Consider the following 23,283-nt stretch of genomic DNA (forward strand, 5'->3'; position numbering starts at 1 on the left):
AAAGAAATAGGCTAGTAGGTCTGATGTCAAGTCCTTGTAGTGGTCTTCTGATGCACAATGAGACAGCAGTGAACACTCAATTAAAACAGGATGGAATAAGTAGCTGTCATTGTGTTTAAAACAAGATGGAATAAGTGTCTGTCATTGTGTTTAAAACCAGATGGAATAAGTGCCTGTCATTGTGTTTTAAAACAAGATGAAATAAGTGGCTGTTATTGTGTTTTTCATCCATACTCAGATGGTGATAAAGTTGGAGGAGAGAGTTGGAGGAGAGAGTTGGAGGAGAGAGTTGGAGAAGAGAGTTGGAGAAGAGAGTTGGAGAAGAGAGTTGGAGAAGAGAGTTGGAGAAGAGAGTTGGAGAAGAGAGTTGGAGGAGAGAGTTGGAGAAGAGAGTTGGAGAAGAGAGTTGGAGAAGAGAGCCACTGATGTATTATTAGGTTAAGATTACTTCCATTTTAGGGGGGAAATGCCTAACATCTTAACATGCCAAAATTAGACAGAACAGCTTGAAAATCCGATGAGGCTGAAGATAAGGCCCATGCTGAGTCTATGACTGAGTAATTTATTTACTTATTAGGGCAGGCTGTCTTTTAGCCGCCAGAGTATAATGTAAAAGGAACTCCAGGTCTTGCAGTTGTAAGATGTGCGTGCCTGTGGCCACAACACCCAAGAGGGCATGCCTATACACTGGTGAAGGTGTAGACCAGGGGTGTCAAACATACGGCCCGCGGGCCGGAACCGGCCCCCAAGGAGGTTCGATCAGGCCCGCAGGATAATTTGAAAGTGGAAAAAATGCATAAAAGACATGGAATTAATATTTTTAAATCGCTGCAATTCATGGATTATCCGCTAAGGGGCGCACTCTTTCCATCAGAGTAGAAGACAAGCCGCATCACTGAGACAGACTGAAAACAGCAGACGGTATCAATGCGCCATCTGCTGCTTGTTACGACGTTGTTAACACCTTGGTCTCTACCTCTCCGCTACACCCTCATTAGCCAAAATGTCGTTATCCAAACGGAGAAAAGTAGATAAGGAGTGTAGAATTTTCAAAGAAAAATGGACCACGTCCTATTTATTTACAGAGATGCACGGAAAACCTTCGTGCTTGGTGTGTTTGCAACAAGTTTCGGTATTGAAGGAATATAATATTCGACGCCACTACGAGACTCATCACAGCGAAAAATATGACGGCTTGCAAGGACAACTGAGAAGAGATAAGATTAACGAATTGCTGGCGGGTCTGAGGAAACAGCAGTCAACTTTCATCCAGAGCCGAGAAGTCAGTGAAGCAGCGGTAAAAGCCAGCTACCAGTGTGATGCAGATTTGAAGGGCAAATTTGCCTCTGTAGGTCTGGACAGATTTTATCAGTATCTACTACCAGGGTACCCCAAATTAACAGCCCTGGCTGCTAAAATTTTGTGCATCTTTGGGACAACCTACCTTTGTGAACAAATTTTCTCAGTGATGAATATCAATAAAACAAAAATGCGTTCAAGTCTCACAAACAAGCACTTAAATGACATTCTGAAAGTGACAGCTAGTCAGGACATGACAGCTGGTGTTGATGCACTTGTACAGGCCAAAAGATGCCAAGTTTCAGGAACAAATACAAGTCCAGACTAGACTAACACCTTTAAAATGCTGCCTTAGATACTGTTTGCATTGAAAGAATACAGCTCTGTGAAGATGAATCCTTACTGTGGTGATTTAAAAAATGTGCACTTTAATGTTAGTCAGCAGCTTCAAAACAAAAGTTGTGTGATGGAATTCTACTGTTCATACAACTCCATAAATTTTCAGTATGTATTGTATGTGTATGTATGTTTCATGTATGAAGTTTACAGATTTACAGGACAGGCGAACACTTTCTTCATTACACATTTAAAATCACTCTCCTTAGTTTGTAAGGTGTACGCAGGGATTACATTTAGATTTTATATGCGTATGTGTAAGTGGTTTAAAAATTCCTTTCTTTAAAAGTCTCATTTAATCTTAAAGTGCATTACTATATTTTTCAGTACCAATTAAAGTTTTGTGCCTTTGTACAATCAGTGGGATCAGTTGCAATGCATATTTGTGAATGATAAAAGTAAATTGCACATTTGTCTAAGGAAATATGAGGTGTTTCATGAAATGTTTTGTAAAAGGATAGTTCATTAAATTTCAATATTTTCCTAATGTTCTTGTGCTTCTTTACACCAAAACAAAGGAAAGACATGATATTTTGGTTATTTATAGCAGAGTATGGTATAATTTTAATGGTCCGGCCCACTTGACATCTCCCTAGGCCGTATGTGGCCCACGATGCGAAATGAGTTTGACACCCCTGGTGTAGACACTAGATACTGATCACACAATGTTACACTTCTGGGACGTATTGGGATACGGTAGTATTAGAGTCAGTAAATTAGAGGAAATACTAAACTATAAAAACGATAGCAATAGAGTCAGTATATTCAAGGAAAAACTAAACTTATCATCTAAATTGGGAACATTTTCCTGGAAAAACAGATTTAAAAGTGTATAAAGTATGAGTAGTAGTAGCATGCATTACTAGTCTGCATAAGGTGAATTTGAAAACCCAGCTGTGTGTAGCCTTTAGAACCACAATAATAAAGGAAATAATTTGATAGAGAAGAGTGGAATAGAGTAGAATAGAGTATAACATTATATAGTAAACTAAAGAATAACAGAATAGAATAGAACATAATGGTTTCACATCTGATTTCACATTTGATTTTCACCCATGTGCTTGAAATTGCCCTAGTATGCATGGGGGACAATGCATTATACTAGAAACTGTTCTCATCTCAGTTACACTATGCTGAGTTGTGTTCTCCCCGTCCTCCCTTCTCATCCGCCCATTCTTTATCTCTATTTGCTCCCTCTCAGTACCCCTTCTTTTCTCTTGTAGAAGCGGTCACCTTGTGATGTGTGTTCTCTCCGCCTCTTCCCAGCTGATGCTCGCGCCCATTCAATTTCTATTCTGAGAGGAAGACTTGAGCACGAGAGGAAAGAAAACAAGAGGGGTCTGCGGGGGTAGCGCAGTTAAAACATCCATGGGTGGTTGTGTGGGTAGTCACCATGATTCTTCAGGCAGTTTAAACGAAAATTCTGACGGAACTGGAGGTAAGAAATGAGTTACATACCTTCGGGGTGGTTTTTGGTCGATGATTGGTGGTTTTTGGTTACACGCTGACTTCATGCGCCTTGTTTCCCCTTGTGTCTTCCCGTTATTGCAGCCGCCTATAACATCGTGGCGGCCACGTCTATAGCCCCATCCGGCTTCATGCGTATAGTAGTTAGCTATTTAGGCAACATTTGATGATCTTGAAAATGCTTACTGTTCCGTGTTAAATGACTGCTTTTGTCTGTTTTGAATGAAGGCGTTTAATGTTGTAGTTAGACATCCTGCTAGCATGCTAGCTATAGCTATCTTTCTGCACAATAAATGTGGGTCACTGTTTGTCTCAGGAATGCAGAACATCATAACGTTACATGCTGTTATAAAATATTGTAACTCAAATGATGCTTTGTTGTGTTCACAGATACATTTTTGCAATCATATAACCTAATTATGTTTCATTTAATCCGTATTTTCTTGGGGTCGACATTCTAAAGTGGGGGAGCGTGACATTTTTAATTCGCAGCTGCAGGAGGATGGGGGAGTTGCACCGAAACTTGCTTTAAATAACTAACAGTGGTGGTGGTTCCTGGTTCATTGACATGTCCAACAATTATACTGTATTCAATAATAACCCAGAGTTGCATATCTCCTCTCATTGACGCACATCATTTAATGGATATTATGTGCCCACCGTGTTCATTCCAGTAGTATATAATGTGCTTAATCCAGTGCTTTGTGAATGAGAAAGACGGGTATTCATATAATTGTTGGCTCTTAACTGCGACCCCTTAGGTGGTTACTTCACACTGTTATTTCCTCACCGCGTCGGGATTTCAGATGTTTAATGTTACAGATGTTGTTGTTATGCCTTTAGGTGGTGTGATTCAGTTTAGGTTTGAGGGGTAGGGGCTTGTACATGTACACATAAGTCTGTGATAGCTCCTTGCATAGATAACCGGTATTGATCTGCTTTATGTTTGCATTGCATATGCACATGGCAAAAATGTACCTTTGTTCTATGTCGCTTGAGGTGGTCCTCCCAATGCAACAATGTCCCGAGGTCACTGGTATATCACATGTTGTTAGGTCTACACACCATTATATTGCTATTACCAGGCAGTGACGTTTGTGCTGTAACCAAATGTGTACTGTGGACTGCACATTGCTGAACATGTGTCGAGCTTCTATAACTCACAACTTGTCACGATTCTACAAAATAACATAGCTAGCTTGGCCGAGAGAGAAAGCGCAACAGGGATCTGATTTTGATACAAGAGGCTGCGGCCCTATATACATAGAATGGAAATCACTGGCCACTTTTATACTGGAACACTAGTTACTTTTATAATGTTTACAAGTTTTGCATTACTCATCTCATATACTGTATTCTATACTATTCTACTGTATCTTAGTCTATGCCGCTCTGACGTTGCTCTTCCAAATATTTATATATTCTTAATTCCATTCGTTTACTTTAGATTTGTGTTTATTGTGAGTATTGTTGTGAAATTGTTAGATATTACTACACAGTTGGAGCTAGAAACACAAGAATTTCGCTACACACGCAATAACTTCTGCTAAACACGTGTATGTGACAACTAAGATGTGATTTGATTCCTCCAGGGAGCAGCTAGTTATTACACTCCTTTTGTCTCAATGGTTTTTGACTTTTCACACGAGAGTAAAGCCAGCAGACTGTAGCTCAGGAGAAAGTATCAGCTTATAAGTATTCTGAACAGGCATTGTTACCTTGACTCTCATCCATCGCTTGTTACTGAGCAAGAGAGTACTGCTTTGATGAAGGTTTCAACGCACATCTTCCCTTGTAGAAATGGGCATTACGAGTCTTTTCAGTGAGACAGATCTTTTGGCTCCTCTCACCTAAATTAGCCATTCATTTGGCACCCAAATGTCTCTTTTGTTCAGTAGTGCTTAAAGGGATGCTACCGTGTCTATAGACTTCCAGTCATCATCTGGGCTAGACAATCTGGACCCTCAATTTCTAAAATTATCCGCCGCAATTGTTGCAACGACTATTACTAGCCTGTTCAACCTCTCTTTTGTATCGTCTGAGATCCCTAAAGATTGGAAAGCTGCCGTGGTCATCCCCCTCTTCAAAAGGGGAGACACTCTAGACCCAAACTGTTTTTTTCCCTTTTTTTCCTTTTTTTTTCTTAGGGGTGGATCAGCTTAATATTGCGGAAAGAATGTTGCTTCCATCAATGTAATTGTCTGCATCATTTCCAATCCCCCATATTTTTTTGGGTAAATATATATATCCATTCACGTATGCATACATATACACATATATACATAGACATACCTACATAGACATACATACTTTTTTTAAAGAGTATACCTTTATTATTATTCCCCGCAAACCCTACCACCGATCCCCCAATTGGAGTAAACTGATAAACATTTCTGTTTTTACCTTCAATTTATACATCTTATACACATTTTACAGACACAGTCTACTTTATAATAGTTCTCTCTTGTTTGTTCTTAGTCCTTCCTCTATTTCTGTTGTCCATCCAGTTTGATTTCCACTTGTAACTGTGCTATTTCACAATAGCTCCGCACCTATACACATTTCACAGATCCCGTATGCCCTACATTGTTTATCTCGTTATTAGTCCCACCCTTCAGCTCCACTCAACCTTTCCCATCTATCTTCCAACATCATCCATTTCGGATTTTTATTTGCCATATATTTTTCAACTGTGCTGTGATGTTAGACCCAAACTGTTACAGATCTATATCTATCCTTGCCTTTCTGAAGTCTTCGAAAGCCAAGTTAACAAACAGATCACCGACCATTTCGAATCTCACCGTACCTTCTCCGCTATGCAATCTGGTTTACGAGCTGGTCATGGGTGCACCTCAGCCACGCTCAAGGTCCTAAACGATATCATAACCGGCATCGATAAAAGACAGTACTGTGCAGCCGTCTTCATCGACCTGGCCAAGGCCTTCGACTCTGTCAATCACCGCATTCTTACCGGCAGACTCAACAGCCTTGGTTTCTCAAATGACTGCCTCGCCTGGTTCACCAACTATTTATCAGATAGAGTTCAGTGTGTCAAATCGGAGGGGCTGTTGTCCTGACCTCTGGCAGTCTCTATGGGGGTACCACAGGGTTCAATTCTCGGGCCGACTCTTTTCTCTGTATATATCAATGATGTCGCTCTTGCTGCTGGTGATTCTCTAATCCACCTCTACGCAGACGACACCATTCTGTATACTTCTGGCCCTTCTTTGGACACGGTGTTAACAAACCTCCAGATGAGCTTCAATGCCATACAACAGTCCTTCCGTGACCTCCAACTGCTCATAAATGCAAGTAAAACTAAATGCATGCTCTTCAACCGATTGCTGCCTGCACTCGCCCGACTAGCATCACTCCTCTGTACGGTTCTGACTTAGGTATTTGTAGTTGTCTACATATTCTAGGTGTATATCTTGAACCAAATACAATACATTTAATTTTAGAAATGTTCAATACCAATTTGTTCATATCAACCCACTCAGACACCATTCTTAGTTCACTGCTCAGTACATCTGTTAGCTCATTACATTCTGATGCTGCGCTATACCTTGTTGAGTCATCAGCATACATGCCCACTCTTGCTTTGTTCCTTACTGATGGTAAATCATTAGTAAAGATAGAGTAGAGAAGTGGGCTTAGGCAGCTTCCTTGAGGACCACCACAGTGTATATCTTTACTGCTTGAAAAGCTACCATTAAAGAACCCTTTTGCCTTCTCCTGGATAGATAGCTTTCCATCCAGGATAGAGCTGCAGACTTAAAACCATAACTTTTGAGTTTACCTAGTAACAGTTCATGATAAATTATATCAAAAGCAGCACTGAAATCTAGCAACACTGCGCCAACTAACTTCCTGTCATCCATACTTTTTAACCAATCATCTGTCATTTGTGCTAAGGCCGTACTCGTAGAATGCCCTTCTTTGTATGAATGCTGGAAACCCGTTATCAGACCATTACATGAGAAATAATCCTTGATTTGTACAGATACAATTTTTTCCAATAATTTACTTAACCTGTTGGGGATGGGGGCGCTGTTTAGACTATTTATGCTAATTTGGCTAATTTTTTAAACGGCTTCCCACAAAATCCTTGATCGTACAATATGCATATTATTATTATTATTGGATAGAAAACAGTCTATAGTTTCTATAGGAGATGAAATTTTGTCTCTAAGTGGAACAGAGCCCATTCTACAGCAATTTCCCTGACATGGAGTCAGATTTGAGAAATGTTGGCCACTTTTCTGAAGTCAGTTAAAAGGGCACTGTCGTTGCTATGACTATACGGACACTTCTTACGTCTTCCCCTGGATGCCTTTACGTGATGACGATTCCAACGGGGTCGATTGCGCGTTCACAGGCCCTACAAATGAAAAAAACCTTTAGCTAGCAAGTCTTTTCTTGCTGCGTAACGCGCGTGGAAGACACCGACCCTCTCCTGTTCCAAGCGTTAGTTTAGCCTGTTATATTTCTCCGGTCATCTTTTCACTCGTTATAGGAGTTACAAACATCATAAAGTAGTTAATTTAAAGCGTTTTATAGCAATTTATATCCGTTTAGTGCGATTTTGGGACATTTATTTTTGCAACGATGTGAAAAGTTGGGCACGCTTTCCAGTTCATCCCGAACGCAGTTGACATTTCCACATGGCAAGAGGACAGCTTTCCACCAAAAGACGATTTCTCCCAAGAAAGGATCCTTTGCCCAAGATACTGATGGAAGAACAGCTCAAGGTAGGACATTTTTATTATGATAAATCGTGTTTCTGTCGAAACATTTTAGTGGCTTAGGACGCCATGTTTTTTGACGTAGCTTCGCTTGGCGCAAACTGTATTGAAAAGTAAGGATAAATTAAAAAATGTAATAACGCAATTGTATTAAGAATTAAATTGTCTATCAATCCCTGTCCACCCTATATTTTTTAGTCACGTTTATGAGTATTTATGTATAAGAGTAGATCACTGTCTAAGTGGCGCAAGGACATTTTCTGACCAGCTGAGCTACATTTCACATTGTCTAACCATGATTTTGGTGGCTAAATATAAACATTTTCGATCAAACTGTATATGCATGTTGTAATGTGATGTTACAGGAGTGTCATCGGAAGAATTCTGAGAAGGTTAGTGAAAAAATTAATATCTTTTGGCGATGTTGACTTTTATCGCTCACTTTGGCTAGAATCAATGCTGGGCTGCTAATTGCTATGTGCTAAGCTAATATAACGATTTATTGTGTTTTCGCTGTAAGACACTTAGAAAATCTGAAATATTGTCTGTATTCACAGGATCTGTGTCTTTCGATTCGTGTATGCTGTGTATTTTTACGAAATGTTTGATGATTAGTAGTTAGGTAAACACGTTGCTCATTGTAATTATTCTAGTCCATTTGTGATGGTGGGTGCAATTGTAAACTATGCCATCTACCTGAAATATGCACTTTTTTCTAACAAAACCTATCCCATACCATAAATATGTTATCAGACTGTCATCTAATGAGTTTTTTTGTTGGTTAGGGGCTATAAATATCTTAGTTTAGCCGAATTGGTGATGGCTACTGGTGTTGGTGGACAAATAAAAGATGGTGGATTATGCTAATGTGTTTTTAGGTAATAGATGTACATCTTTACATATTGTGTCTTCCCTGTAAAACATTTTAAAAATCGGAAATGTTGACTGGATTCACAAGATCTGTGTCTTTCATTAGCTGTATTGGACTTTAATGTGTGAAAGTTAAATATTTTAAAAAAATATTTTTTTTGAATTTCGCGGCACTGGTTTTTCAGTGGGGGGGGGGGGTGTGCCGCTAGCGCCACGCTGATCCTAGACAGGTTAACACAGGCAGCCAGCTTATAGGACGACCATTAGAACCAGTGATTTTTTTTTTTATCCTTAGGTAGTGGAATAACCTTTGAGTCTTTCCAGGCTTCTGGGCACACCTCATACATCAAGCACTTATTAAAAATATGAGAGATTGGTGTAGATATTTGGTTAGCTGTAACTCTAAGCAATTTGGCGTCTAGATGATCTGTACCAGGCGACATGTCATCCGAAGGAGACAGCAGCATCTTCTTCTTCTACTTGGTGACATTTGAACCTGCATTGCCTCTCCTTCATGATACAATCTGTTATAAGGGTATATGACATGGAGTCATCAGTTGGTGTAACGGCTGTCGTCTTCCTCCTCGTCTGAGGAGGAGAAATTTGAAGGATCGGAAGACCAATGCGCAGCGTGGTAATTGTTCATCTTATTTAAATGAAGTGAACAACTCAAAATACAAAAACAACAAAGTGAAAACCGAAACAGTTATATCTGGTGCAGACACACAAAGACTGAAAACAACCACCCACAAAACCCAACTGAAAACAGGCTACCTAAATATGGTTCCCAATCAGGGACAACGAATGACAGCTGCCTCTGATTGAGAACCATATCAGGCCAAACACAGAAAACCAACACAGAAATAGAAAACACAGATTACCCACCCAACTCACGCCCTGACCACACTAAAACAAAGAAAATACCAAAGAACTATGGTCAGAACGTGACAGTTGGAATCAACTTGTCCACTTTGCCTGTAAAATATTAATTAAAGTAGTTTGCGATGTCGTGTGGTTTTGTAATAAATATACCCTCTGATTCAACAAAAGAGGCAGACATGTTCGAATTCCTACCCATAATAGTGTTCAACGATCCCCACAGTTTTTTCCCATCACCCTTTACTTCATCAATTTTGTTCTGATAGAATCCCTTCTTCTTTCCTTTGTTTAGCTTGGTTACAAGATGTCACGTTCCTGACCGGTTTTCTGTTATTTTGTATGTGTTTGTCGGTCAAGGCGTGAGTTTGGGTGGGTAGTCTATGTTATGTGTTTCTATGTTGGTAATAGGGTGACCTGATATGGCTCTCAATTAGAGGCAGGTGGTTTTCATTTCCTCTGATTGAGAGCCATATTAAGGTAGGTGTTTTCACACTGTTTGTTTGTGGGTGGTTGTCTCCTGTGTCTGTGTCTATGTACGTTGCGCCACACGGGACTGTTCCGGTTTTGTTTGTTTGTTCGTTTTATGTAGTCAGTTTCCCTGTTCATGCGTTCTTCGTGTTTCATGTAAGTTCGTCGTTCAGGTCTGTCTACATCATTTATTTGTTTTTGTAGTTTATCAAGTGTATTTCGTTTCGTCTTCGTCTTGTTCAATAAATCAGTATGTCATATTCCAACGCTGCGCCTTGGTCCACTCTCTCACCCTTAGACAGCCGTTACACAAGATTTCTTCATTTATAATAACTTTGCTTATCAAACAGAGTGCCAGATTTATGTGGTACTTTTTTGACATCATAATGTTGAATCATTACATTTCTCAGCTCCTCATCAATCTATGGGGCACCGTTTGACCTCACAGTGCGTTTTCTTAAAGGGGTATTCTTATCAGCTATACTCATCAATCATTTCATAAACAAACTTAGTGACATTTCACTTCTAACCATTGCACATTCTTAATCTCATCCACAAATGAGTCCTGATTAAACCCTCTGTAGGACCTGTGGTAGATTACCTTAGGGCCAGCCTTTGGTATTTTACTTTTCTTAGTGAGTGAGTCCTGATTGAACCCTCTGTAGGATCTGCGGTAGATTACCTTAGGGCCATCCTTTGGTATTTTAGTTTTCCTAGTGAGTGAGTCCTGATTGAACCCTCTGTAGGATCTGCGGTAGATTACCTTAGGGCCAGCCTTTGGTATTTTAGTTTTCCTAGTGAGTGAGTCCTGATTGAACCCTCTGTAGGATCTGCGGTAGATTACCTTAGGGCCAGCCTTTGGTATTTTAGTTTTCCTAGTGAGTGAGTCCTGATTGAACCCTCTGTAGGGCCTGTGGTAGATACCTTAGGGCCAGCCTTGGTATTTTAGTTTTCCTAGTGAGTGCAACCACATTACGATCACCTAATGCCACTGATACAGCTTTAGAACAATGTTCAGCCATATTAGTAAAAATGTGATCGATACAAGTTGATGATGTGATACCGGACCTATCAGTGAACGTTCTGGTTGGTGATGTCATAACTTGGGTCAGGTTACATACATTGGCAACAGAAATACATTTCTTTCGGATTGGACAATATTCAATATTCAAAAATCAATATTCATGTCTCCCCAAAAATATATTTTCCTATTTTCATCAGATACCTTATCTAACATTTAACAAATTCCATCAAGATATTTCACATCAGCACTAGTTGGCCTATAGCAGCAACCAACTACTATAGGTTTCAAATGTGGTCAATGCACCTGTACCCATAGTGCCTCTAATCCATTGAACATCAAGTCCTTACGTTGTTTTGCTGGAATACGACTCTGGATGTAAACTGCAACTCCACCCCTCTATCTATTTCTGTCCCTCCTGAACATATTGTATCCATGTATAGAGATCTCAGCATCCTCAAAAGAAGAGTCCAGGTGAGTCTCTCATATTGCCAATACATGATTATTGTTTGACTGCACTAGACAGCATATTTCATGAATTTTGTTCCTTGAACTGCATATATTCAAGTGAGCAATTAACAGACCTTTGGTAGATTTACAGTATTTATGAATAAACATGAATCAGCAGTTGGAATCTGGGAGAGAGATACTCAGTCAGTGTGGGGGGGGGGGGGGCTGGACACACCCTCAGCCACAAATTAAGTGGACACTTAAATTTTTTATTTTTTTTATCCCATTTTCTCCCCAATTTTCATGGTATCCAATCGATAGTAATTACTATCTTGTCTCATCGCTACAACTCCCGTACGGGCTCAGGAGAGACGAAAGTCGAAAGCCACGCGTCCTCCGAAGCACAACCCAACCAAGCCGCATTGCTTCTTTAACACAGCGCGCCTCCAACCCGGAAGCCAGCCGCACCAATGTGTCGGAGGAAACACCGTGTACCTGGCCCCCTTGGTTAGCGCGCACTGCGCCCGGCCCGCCACAGGAGTCGCTGGAGCACGATGAGACAAGGATATCCCTACCGGCCAAACCCTCCCTAACCCGGACGACGCTATGCCAATTGTGCGTCGCCCCACGGACCTCCCGGTCGCGGCCGGCTGCGACAGAGCCTGGGCGCGAACCCAGAGACGCTGGTGGCGAGGCTAGCACTGCGATGCAGTGCCCTAGACCACTGCTCCACCCGGGAGGCCAAGTGGACACTTCTGATGACATATTATGAAGTCTAACGAGTTTACACTTGCAGGGAGAGGGAGGAAGGAATTAATTTGAAATTGACTGCCCTTGCCCGAAAATTCGTCACTCGTTCGTCCCACGACGATTGTGTTGTCAGCGACCAGTACCTTGTGGGTACTTAATATGCTCTACAGTCAATTAAGATTGCATGTCTACTTATATTAACTATATAATTATTAATATAGGCCTATATAATAATCCTCTTGGAGTATGTCACTATAAGCTTGCCACCTCTAGCCACTGGGATTCTTGCTCATTCTTCAAGGTAAAACTGCTCCAGCTTCTTCAAGTTGGATGGGTTCCGCTTGTGTACAGCAATCTTTAAGTCATACCACAGATTCTCAATTGTATTGAGGTCTAGGCTTTGACTAGGCCATTCCAAATGTTTCCCCTTAAACCGCCCAAGTGTTGTTTTAGCAGTATGCTTAGGGTCATTGTCCTGCTGGAAGGTGAACCTCCATCCCAGTCTCAAATCTCTGGAAACAGGTTTCCCTCAAGAATTTATTTAGCGCCACCCATCATTCCTTTAATTCTGACCAGTTTCCCAGTCCCTGCCGATGAAAAACATCCCCAAAGCATGATGCTGCCACCACCATCCTTTACTGTGGGGATGGTGTTCTCGGGGTGATGAGGGGTGTTGGGTTTGCCCCAGACATAGCATTTTCCTTGATGGCCAAAAAGCTCAATTTTAGTCTCATCTGACCAGAGTACCTTCTTCCATATGTTTGGGGAGTCTCCCACATGCCTGTTGGCGAACACCAAATGTGTTGGCTTATTTCTTTCTGGCCACTCTTCCATAAAGCCCAAAGTGGTCCTATGGACAGATACTCCAATCTCCGCTGTGGAGCTTTGCAGCTCCTTCAGGGTTATCTTTGGTCTCTTTGTTGCCTCTCTGATTAACTCCCTCCTTGCCCGGTCCGTGAGTTGTGGTGGGCGGCCCTCTCTTGGCAGGTTTGTTGTGGTGCCATATTCTTTCCATTTTTTGATAATGGATTTAATGGTGCTCCGTGGGATGTTCAAAGTTTCAGATATTTTTTTAATAACCCAACCCTGATCTGTACTTCTCCACTACTTTGTCCCTGACCTGTTTGGAGAGCTCCTTTGTCTTCATAGTGCCGCTTGCTTGGTGGAGCCCCTTGCTTAGTGGTGTTGCAGACTCTGGGGCCTTTCAGAACAGGTGTATATATACTGAGATCATGTGACAAATCATGTGACACTGAGATTGCACACAGGTGGACTTTATTTAACTCATTATGTGACTTCTGAAGGTAATTGGTTGCACCAGATCTTATTTAGGGGCTTCATAGGCAAGAGGGTGATTAAAAAAAAAACAAGAGCCTCTCCCTCCGCGGTTGTGTTTTTGCTTGCGAACAACATGGATAATAAGATATTGGAGTAGCATGTCTGTTGTGTGAACTTCACAACTGTCCGAGTTATTGATGTGCCTGTGCTATTATTTCGTTAAAAAAAGGAATCCATATTACGGTTTCTTACTGTATCTAAATTCCAACTAACACCAATTTCCTTTCATTCAATGGCCTTAGCACTTATAAATGCTTTTTTACTGTAAGTGATTTAAACCATTACATTTCCTACTGAGGAATACAAATATTTAGTTGAATGATATTCTCCATTCATTCATCCCCAAACTCATTACAGCTTTCCTAGTTGCTTCGCTTTGCCCTCAAGTCACTGATCTCATTAGAGGAAGAATTATCTTCAAAATTGCCTCCCCATTTGCCGTTGACCCTGACCCCCCTCCTCTGGCGCTTCACTGGAAAGAGCCAGGCGACAGGACAGAACAAATCCAGGATCAGCTGATGCATGGCATATCCCAGTGAGCCCACAGTTGTATGCCAGCCAGTGTCTCCTTCTCCTAGCTAGTCATAATGTCTGCCCTCAGCAGCAGCAGGCTGACAGGGCCCACCTTCACAGACAGGCCCTGTGTCACAGTTCACACTACTGTTGAGGAACTCAGGTTGGCAGAGCAAGGCACCCAGGTGTGTGTGTCCGTGGGGGTACTGTGTGTGTGTGTTGGGAGGTGAAACCAGAAACACATGCCTGTGCTGCATAATGCAGTGTGTGAGATCTCAGACTGTCCTCCTCACGACATCCCTGCCTCACCTGTCCGGCCCTGTTGCCATGGTGATGAGAGATGGGGGGGGGGGTCTGTGACACAGGATTGTTAACTCATTCACTCACCCTCGAGGATGAAAAAAAACAACACTGGATTGGTGTAGATGGAGTTCCTACCTAATGTCTTACACCAATCCAATGCTTTGAAATTCTTGAATGAATGCACATTTCGGGGAGAATTTGAATTGGGACTTAGTCATATGGAGCCAGTGGTGAGTGACCGTATCCTACATGCAACAGCCAAACACAGCCCTAAGCTGACTGACTCTATACTTCACTGGCTGGCAGCTTACTGCCATGTTCGACCTCAGATGTACACTCCGATCTGTGCCTTGCAGTTGAAGTTTGTGTCATTTGACACGTGTCATGTGACCTGAGTACATGTGTATAGACACAGCCGGTGAAATAGAACACTGCTGTATTTACAATCTCCCTCGGCTCTCTTGCACAGACAATGACAGCAGCCATTATAGCTGATCCTAATGATCAGTGGTCAGGGAGACAAAGAGGACACAAACCACTCAAGATCCTATTTTAGTGTCAGCATGACCCACAGCGGCTAAGTGACCAGAGTCATATACTATAGAGGTCTCAATCTATGGATATAGAAGATTCACATACTTTGTATTAGGTGTATCTCAGTTGGTGTCAGTCATTTCCTGAGTCCTGAGGTTTTCCTATCACTATAGGCCTGGAGTTTCTTCTGGTCAGGTTCAGGAATAACTCCGGTCCCTTGTCATTTCTCCTTGTAGTAGGTCTCTATCAGTGGGACTCTGTCCTCTGCTGCTGTCCCCTGCTGCTGTTCCCTGCTGATGTCTGTCCCCTGCTGCTGTCCTCTGCTGCTGTTCCCTGCTGCTCTCCCCTGCTGCTCTCCCCTGCTGCTCTCCCCTGCTGCTCTCCCCTGCTGCTGTCCTCTGCTGCTGTCCCCTGCTGCTGTCCCCTGCTGCTGTTCCCTGCTGCTGTCCTCTGCTGCTGTTCCCTGCTGCTGTTCCCTGCTGCTGTCCCCTGCTGCTGTCCTCTGCTGCTGTTCCCTGCTGCTGTCCCCTGCTGCTGTCCCCTGCTGCTGTCCTCTGCTGCTGTCCTCTGCTGCTCTCCCCTGCTGCTGTTCCCTGCTGCTGTTCCCTGCTGCTCTCCCCTGCTGCTGTCCTCTGCTGCTGTCCTCTGCTGCTCTCCCCTGCTGCTGTCCTCTGCTGCTGTCCTCTGCTGCTCTCCCCTGCTGCTGTTCCCTGCTGCTGTCCTCTGCTGCTGTCCTCTGCTGCTGTCCTCTGCTGCTGTCCTCTGCTGCTGTTCCCTGCTGCTGTCCTCTGCTGCTGTCCTGTACTGGTCACACTGGCAGACCTGCTAGTCCACAGCTGACCTCATACTAAAATCTCATAGTGGTACTGACTGACTGTTCGCATACTAACAGAATGTAGTTGGCCTAATAGTTGTAGTTGTAGTAGTAGGCCTAATAGTTGTAGTAGTAGTAGGCCTAATAGTTGTAGTAGTAGTAGTAATAGGCCTAATAGTTGTAATAGTTGTAGTAGTAGTAGGCCTAATAGTAGTAGTAGTGGTAGGCCTAAGAGTAGTAGTAGGCATAATAGTTGTAGTAGTAGTAGCAGGCCTAGTAGTAGTAGTAGTATCAGGCCTAATAGTAGTAGTAGTAGACCTAATAGTAATAGTTGTAGTAGGCCTAGTAGTTGTAGTAGTAGGCCTAATAGTTGTAGTAGTAGTATGCCTAATAGTAGTAGGCCTAATAAGTGTAGTAGTAGTAGTAGTAGGCCTAATAGTTGTAGTAGTAGTATGCCTAATAGTAGTAGTAGTAGGCCTAATAAGTGTTGTAGTAGTAGTAGTATGCCTAATAGTAGTAGTAGTAGTAGTAGTAGTAGCAGGCCTAATAGTTGTAGTAGTAGTAGTAGTAGGCCTAATAGTAGTAGTAGTTGTAGTAGTAGTATGCCTAGTAGTAGTAGTAGGCCTAATAGTAGTAGTAGTAGGCCTAATAGTAGTAGTAGTAGGCCTAATAGTAGTAGTAGGCCCTATAAGTGTAGTAGTAGTAGGCCTAATAGTAGTAGTTGTAGTAGTAATAGGCCTAATAGTAGTAGTAGTATGCCTAATAGTAGTAGTAGGCCTAATAAGTGTAGTAGTAGTAGGCCTAATAGTAGTAGTAGTATGCCTAATAGTAGTAATAGGCCAAATAGTTGTAGTAGGCCTAATAGTAGTAGTAGTAGGCCTAATAAGTGTAGTAGTAGTAGGCCTAATAGTAGTAGTAGTAGTAGTAGGCCTAATAGTTGTAGTAGTAGTAGTAGGCCTAATAGTTGTAGTAGTAGTAGTAGGCCTAATAGTTGTAGTAGTAGTAGAAGACCTAATAGTAGTAGTAGGCCTAATAGTTGTGGTAGTAGTAGTAGTAGGCGTAGTAGTAGTAGTAGGCCTAGTAGTAGTAGTAGTAGTAGTCCTAATAGTAGTAGTAGTATGCCTAGTAGTAGTAGTAGTAGGCCTAATAAGTGTAGTAGTAGTAGTAGTAGTAGGCCTAATAAGTGTAGTAGTAGTAGGCCTAATAGTTGTAGTAGTAGTAGTAGTATGCCTAGTAGTAGTAGACCTAATAAGTGTAGTAGTAGTAGTAGGCCTAATAGTAGTAGTAGTGGGCCTAATAGTTGTAGTAGTAGTAGTAGTAGGCCTAATAGTTGTAGTAGTAAGCCTAATAAGTGTAGTAGTAGTATGCCTAATAATAGTAGTAGTAGTAGTAGTATGCCTAGTAGTAGTAGACCTAATAAGTGTAGTAGTAGTAGTATGCCTAATAGTAGTAGTAGTGGGCCTAATAAGTGTAGTAGTAGTAGTAGTATGCCTAGTAGTAGTAGTAGTATGCCTAATAGTAGTAGTAGTAGCAGGCCTAATAGTTGTAGTGGTAGTAGGCCTAATAGTTGTTGTAGTAGTAGTAGTAGGCCTAATAGTAGTAGTAGGCCTAATAAGTGTAGTAGTAGTATGCCTAATAGTAGTAGTAGGCCTAATAGTTGTAGTAGTAGTAGTAGGCCTAATAAGTGTAGTAGTAGTATGCCTAGTAGTAGTAGTAGTAGTAGTAGTAGTAGCAGGCCTAATAGTTGCAGTAGTAGTATGCCTAATAGTAGTAGTAGTAGGCCTAGTAGTAGTATTAGTAGGCCTAATACGTGTAGTAGTAGTATGCCTAATAGTTGTAGTAGGCCTAATAGTTGTAGTAGTAGTATGCCTAATAGTAGTAGTAGTAGTAGGCCTAATAAGTGTAGTAGTAGTAGAAGACCTAATAGTAGTAGCAGGCCTAACAGTTGTTGTAGTAGTAGTAGTAGGCCTAATAGTAGTAGTAGTAGTAGTAGAAGACCTAATAGTAGTAGCAGGCCTAACAGTTGTTGTAGTAGTAGTAGTAGGCCTAATAGTTGTAGTAGTAGGCCTAATAGTTGTAGTAGTAGTAGTAGACCTACTGGTTGTAGTAGTAGTAGTAGTAGATAAATGTGTTGTGTCCTGGCTGCATTAATACTGTGTCGAAGGAGCCTGTGCGGCTGTGAGACTTCTTGGTAGCGGTCTTCCTCTGTCATCATGTTATTGATTTATTCTCATATGTCTATTAAATAGTTATTTATCCCCCGCAGTGCTATTAAGGGTCCGTTGCATTGTCATTCCCAGACCCACAGTCTGAAAAACATAGTATCATCATTTGTAAGATCATAGGGTTTTGCATAGTCAAGTCATACCTTATTGCCATTTAGGCCTAGCCAGAGAGAACTAGAGAAGGAATAGAACCTGAACCATTCTACGCTTTGGGCTAAAAGCAGTAGGAAGAAAACACAGGTCTATTGAGAAGAGCATTCTATATTCGAAATTGGGTGGTTCCAGCCCTGAATACTGACTGGCTGAAAGACGTGGTATATCAGACCGTATACCATGGGTATTTCAAAACATTTATTTTTACTGCTCTAATTACGTTGGTAGCCGTTTATAATAGCAATAAGGCACCTCAGGGGTTTGTGATATATGGTGAATATACCACAGCTAAGGGCTTAGTCCTAGGAACAGCCCTTAGCCGTGGTATATTGGCTATATACCACACCCCCTCGAGACATATTGCTTAATTATGCCACTCGGTGAGAGAAGGAGACCTACTGAAGCTCCCTGACTGCCCTTCAGAACTCCTCCGATGACATGATGCCTGTGTGTACTGCAGTAGTATACTGTTTGTCATGCCCTCCCTCCACTCTAATGGGAATCTCATTGTGTCACACTGTGTCAGTCCAGAGACTACAGACAAAAACTGCCTGGGTGTTAGTCTCTCTCAGTGAGCTGCCTGGGTGTTAGTCTCTCTCAGTGAGCTGCCTGGGTGTTAGTCTCTCTCAGTGAGCTGCCTGGGTGTTGGTCTCTCTCAGTGAGCTGCCTGGGTGTTAGTCTCTCTCAGTGAGCTGCCTGGGTGTTAGTCTCTCTCAGTGAGCTGCCTGGGTGTTAGTCTCTCTCAGTGAGCTGCCTGGGTGTTAGTCTCTCTCAGTGAGCTGCCTGGGTGTTAGTCTCTCTGTGAGCTGCCTGGGTGTTAGTCTCTCTGTGAGCTGCCTGGGTGTTAGTCTCTCTCAGTGAACTGCCTGGGTGTTAGTCTCTCTCAGTGAGCTGCCTGGGTTTTAGTCTCTCTCAGTGAGCTGCCTGGGTGTTAGTCTCTCTCAGTGAGCTGTCTGGGTGTTAGTCTCTCTCAGTGAGCTGCCTGGGTGTTAGTCTCTCTCAGTGAGCTGCCTGGGTGTTGGTCTCTCTCAGTGAGCTGCCTGGGTGTTAGTCTCTCTCAGTGAGCTGCCTGGGTGTTAGTCTCTCTCAGTGAGCTGCCTGGGTGTTTGTCTCTCTCAGTGAGCTGCCTGGGTGTTAGTCTCTCTCAGTGAGCTGCCTGGGTGTTAGTCTCTCTGTGAGCTGCCTGGGTGTTAGTCTCTCTGTGAGCTGCCTGGGTGTTAGTCTCTCTGTGAGCTGCCTGGGTGTTAGTCTCTCTCAGTGAACTGCCTGGGTGTTAGTCTCTCTCAGTGAGCTGCCTGGGTTTTAGTCTCTCTCAGTGAGCTGCCTGGGTGTTAGTCTCTCTCAGTGAGCTGTCTGGGTGTTAGTCTCTCTCAGTGAGCTGCCTGGGTTTTAGTCTCTCTCAGTGAGCTGCCTGGGTGTTAGTCTCTCTCAGTGAGCTGCCTGGGTGTTAGTCTCTCTCAGTGAGCTGCCTGGGTTTTAGTCTGTCTCAGTGAGCTGCCTGGGTGTTAGTCTCTCTGTGAGCTGCCTGGGTGTTAGTCTCTCTGTGAGCTGCCTGGGTGTTAGTCTGTCTCAGTGAGCTGCCTGGGTGTTAGTCTCTCAGTGAGCTGCCTGGGTGTTAGTCTGTCTCAATGGCCTGCTGTTATTTTTCCAGCTTGCCTTCCTGTGTGTCGTTTGGATCTTTTGAAATGACTAACGACTGATGAAACATGGGAGGGTGCTGGTTAAATGAGGGTTGATATGCACAGACAGCAGCTCTGTCGCTCTCTCTCTCTCTTTCTCCAGTTAGTGGTAAACTTATCAGAGGCTCTTGAGATGGGCGGATAGCAGATAGCCTGGGGGCAGGCAGGCACATAGAGGAAATGGGACTGATGGTTTCTGTGAGACGAACGCTGGTCGTCAGGGACAGCGTCCCACCACGCGGCAGGGAGGTAGTGAGGCATGCAGGACGTTCCTTATCTGGGACTTCTTCCTCTCCTCCTTCTCCTCCTCTTTAAACCCCACGGTTAACAGAGGATTCTACACACTTCACTGGGCAGTGTTCGTGCTTATCTAGGTTGGGCTTTGTTTTCTAAAAGTGCACTTTACGCTCAAATCATCCTCATGCCAACAGGTGACCCAAAGGAGAGGAAATAGTGGCGCTACAGACAGATGAGCACACAGTTTAAGGGTCATTCTGGATCATATAGAGAGAAATACTAATGGTGTCTTTTTGTAGGCACTATCTCCGCCATGGTTCGTTTGACCAAAGTCTATAGGGAAAATGAACGGCGTTTTTGTAGGGTTTTTGGATAACCGCTGAACATAAGGTCTGTGGTAAACAGTCTTAGGAGATCTTATACGTTTTGTTCTATAAGATCATCTCCTTCAGTTGACGCCACTTGTGAATTTTGATGAATTGATGTGATAACAAAAAAACACATGAAGGCTTTATAATTCATAAAGGTCATGTTAACTGACTGCTATTATCTCATAGAACTGTAACGGAGACGCTGGGAGACGAGAAGCAGGTGTAGGGGCCGAGTTTAATAATACAAGAAACATGGAACGACACAACAGGAGTAGCGTCTGGACATGAAACACATAACCAATACTGCCTGGGGAATGGAACTAAGGGACTGACAGATATAGTGGAGGTAATCAGTGAAGTGATGGAGTCCAGGTATGTCTCATGATGAGGCGCAGGTGCGCGTAACGATGGTGCCAGGTGTGCGTAATGATGGTTGTCAGAGCCAGTGGTTAGTAGACCGGCGATGTTGGGCGCCGGAGAGGGGGGAGCAGGAGTAGACGTGACAAGAGCAAAACGTGCCTGTGTTAGCCTTAGACCTTCTTTCCCATAGGGATGGCTGAACAAACCAGAGGTGAATCAGTTTTGAGTTTTAGGACTACAAGCTGGCGAGCTCTATTGCAGGAGGGATTGAGTTGAGAGTTAATGTAGCAGATATTGCTCATACAGTATTTTTGGATATGTATATATTATGGATCCCCATTAGCTGCTTCCAAAGCAGCAGTTACTCTTCCTGGGGTCCAGCAAAATTAAATCAGTTTATACAATTTTAAAACATTACAATACATTAACCTGTCTAGCCCCGGGGTTCGGAACCCCCCCCCCCACATTCCACTGAAAAGGCAGCGCGTGAAATTCAAAAAATATTTGTTTGAAATATTTAACTTTCACACATCAACAAGTCCAATACAGCAAATGAAAGATAAGCATCTTGTGAATCCGATTTTTTAAATGTTTTACAGCGAAAACACCACGTATATTTATGTTAGCTCACCACCAAATACAAAAAAGCACAGACATTTCTTTCAGAGCACAGGTAGCTTGCACAAAACCCCCAAATAGAGATAGAATTAGTCACTAACCAAGAAACAACTTCATCAGATGACAGTCTTATAACATGTTATACAATAAATCTATGTTTTGTTTGAAAAATGTGCATATTTCAGGTATAAATCATAGTTTTACATTGCAGCTACAATCACAAATAGCACCAAAGCAGCAAGAATAACTACAGAGAGCAATGTGAAATACCTAAATACTCATCATAAAACATTTATGAAAAATACATGGTGTACAGCAAATGAAAGATAAACATCTTGTGAATCCAGCCAATATTTCAGATATTTTAAGTGTTTTACAGCGAAAACACAATATAGCATTATATTAGCGTACCACAATAGCCAACCACACAACCGCATTCATTCACCGCAAAGGTAGCGATCGCAAAAAAACAGCAAAAGATATAAAATTATTCACTAACCTTGACAAACTTCATCAGATGACAGTCCTATAACATCATGTTACACAATACATATATGTTTTGTTCGAAAATGTGCATATTTAGCAGTACAAATCGTGGTTTTACAATGTGAATACGTAGCCAAACTGCACAAAACTATCCGGATATATTTCTGACACTCACCTAATCTAATCAAAGAACTCATCATAAACTTTACTAAAAAATACATGTTGTACAGCAAATGAAAGATACACTGGTTCTTAATGCAATCGCCGTGTTAGAATTCTAAAAATAACTTTAGTACGACATACAGCTTACGTTATAGCGAGACAGCGCCTGCAGTGAGGGCGGAAAATAGTGCTAAACATTTTCCACAGAAATACGAAATAACATCATAAATGGTTCCTACTTTTGCTGAGCTTCCATCAGAATGTTGTACAAGGAGTCCTTTGTCCAGAATAATCGTTGTTTGGTGTTAGAATGTCCTCTTCTCCTGTCGAATTAGCAACCAAAGCTAGCCAAGTGGCGCGAAGTTGTCCATCTTCACCAAACGCAGAGAACGGAAAACGCCAAAACTCCCGATAAACATTCAATAATCTGATAAAACTATATTGAAAAAAACATACTTTACGATGATATTATCACATGTATCAAATAAAATCAAAGTCGGAGATATTAGCCGTCTATACCGAAAGCTTTTCAGAAGGCAATCCAGGGTTCCTTCCCACGCCTTGCTGAACAAAGGAAATTTGGGGTCACGTCATTCCAAGAGCTCTTGTTCGACCTCAGATCAAGCTAGACACCCCATTCCACCTCCCACTGCCTATTGACATCTAGTGGAAGGCGTATGAAGTGCATGTATATCCATAGATTTCAAGCAAATGAATAGGAAGGCCCTGGAACAGAGCCTCGATTTCAGATTTTTCACTTCCTGACAGGAAGTTTGCTGCAAAATTAGTTCTGTTTTACTCACAGATATAATTCAAACGGTTTTAGAAACTTGAGTGTTTTCTATCCAATAGTAATAATAATATGCATATTGTACGATCTAGAATAGAGTACGAGGCTGTTTAATTTGGGAACGATCTTTTCCCAAAGTGAAAATAGCACCCCCTATCCCAAATAAGTTTTAATATGGTCGAATCCGAAAACTATCATCTCAAAAACAAAACGTTTATTCTTTCAGTGAAATACGGAACCGTTACGTATTTTATCTAACGGGTGGCATCCCTAAGTCTAAATATTCCTGTTACATTGCACAATCTTCAATGTTATGTCATAGTTACGTAAAATTCTGGCAAATTAGTTCGCAACG

The 23,283-nt window shown here is 42.2% G+C and overlaps 1 protein-coding gene across 2 annotated transcripts in view; it reads left to right on the forward strand.

Moving 5' to 3' along the window:
* The first annotated feature begins 2,834 nt into the window (after positions 1 to 2,834).
* LOC129867962 (ubiquitin domain-containing protein 2-like) overlaps positions 2,835 to 23,283 on the forward strand; it is a 64,258-nt gene continuing 43,809 nt past the window's right edge. For both annotated transcript variants that reach the window (XR_008761696.1, XM_055941480.1), the window contains exon 1: positions 2,835 to 3,133. Coding sequence is in view for 1 of the 2 variants with exons in the window: in XM_055941480.1 (XP_055797455.1) it covers positions 3,064 to 3,133 (70 nt within the window). In the remaining variant the exon portion in view is untranslated. The remainder of the gene's footprint in view (positions 3,134 to 23,283) is intronic.

The sequence above is a fragment of the Salvelinus fontinalis genome, chromosome 13 (assembly GCF_029448725.1).
Source record: "Salvelinus fontinalis isolate EN_2023a chromosome 13, ASM2944872v1, whole genome shotgun sequence".
Classification (NCBI taxonomy): Eukaryota; Metazoa; Chordata; class Actinopteri; order Salmoniformes; family Salmonidae; genus Salvelinus; species Salvelinus fontinalis.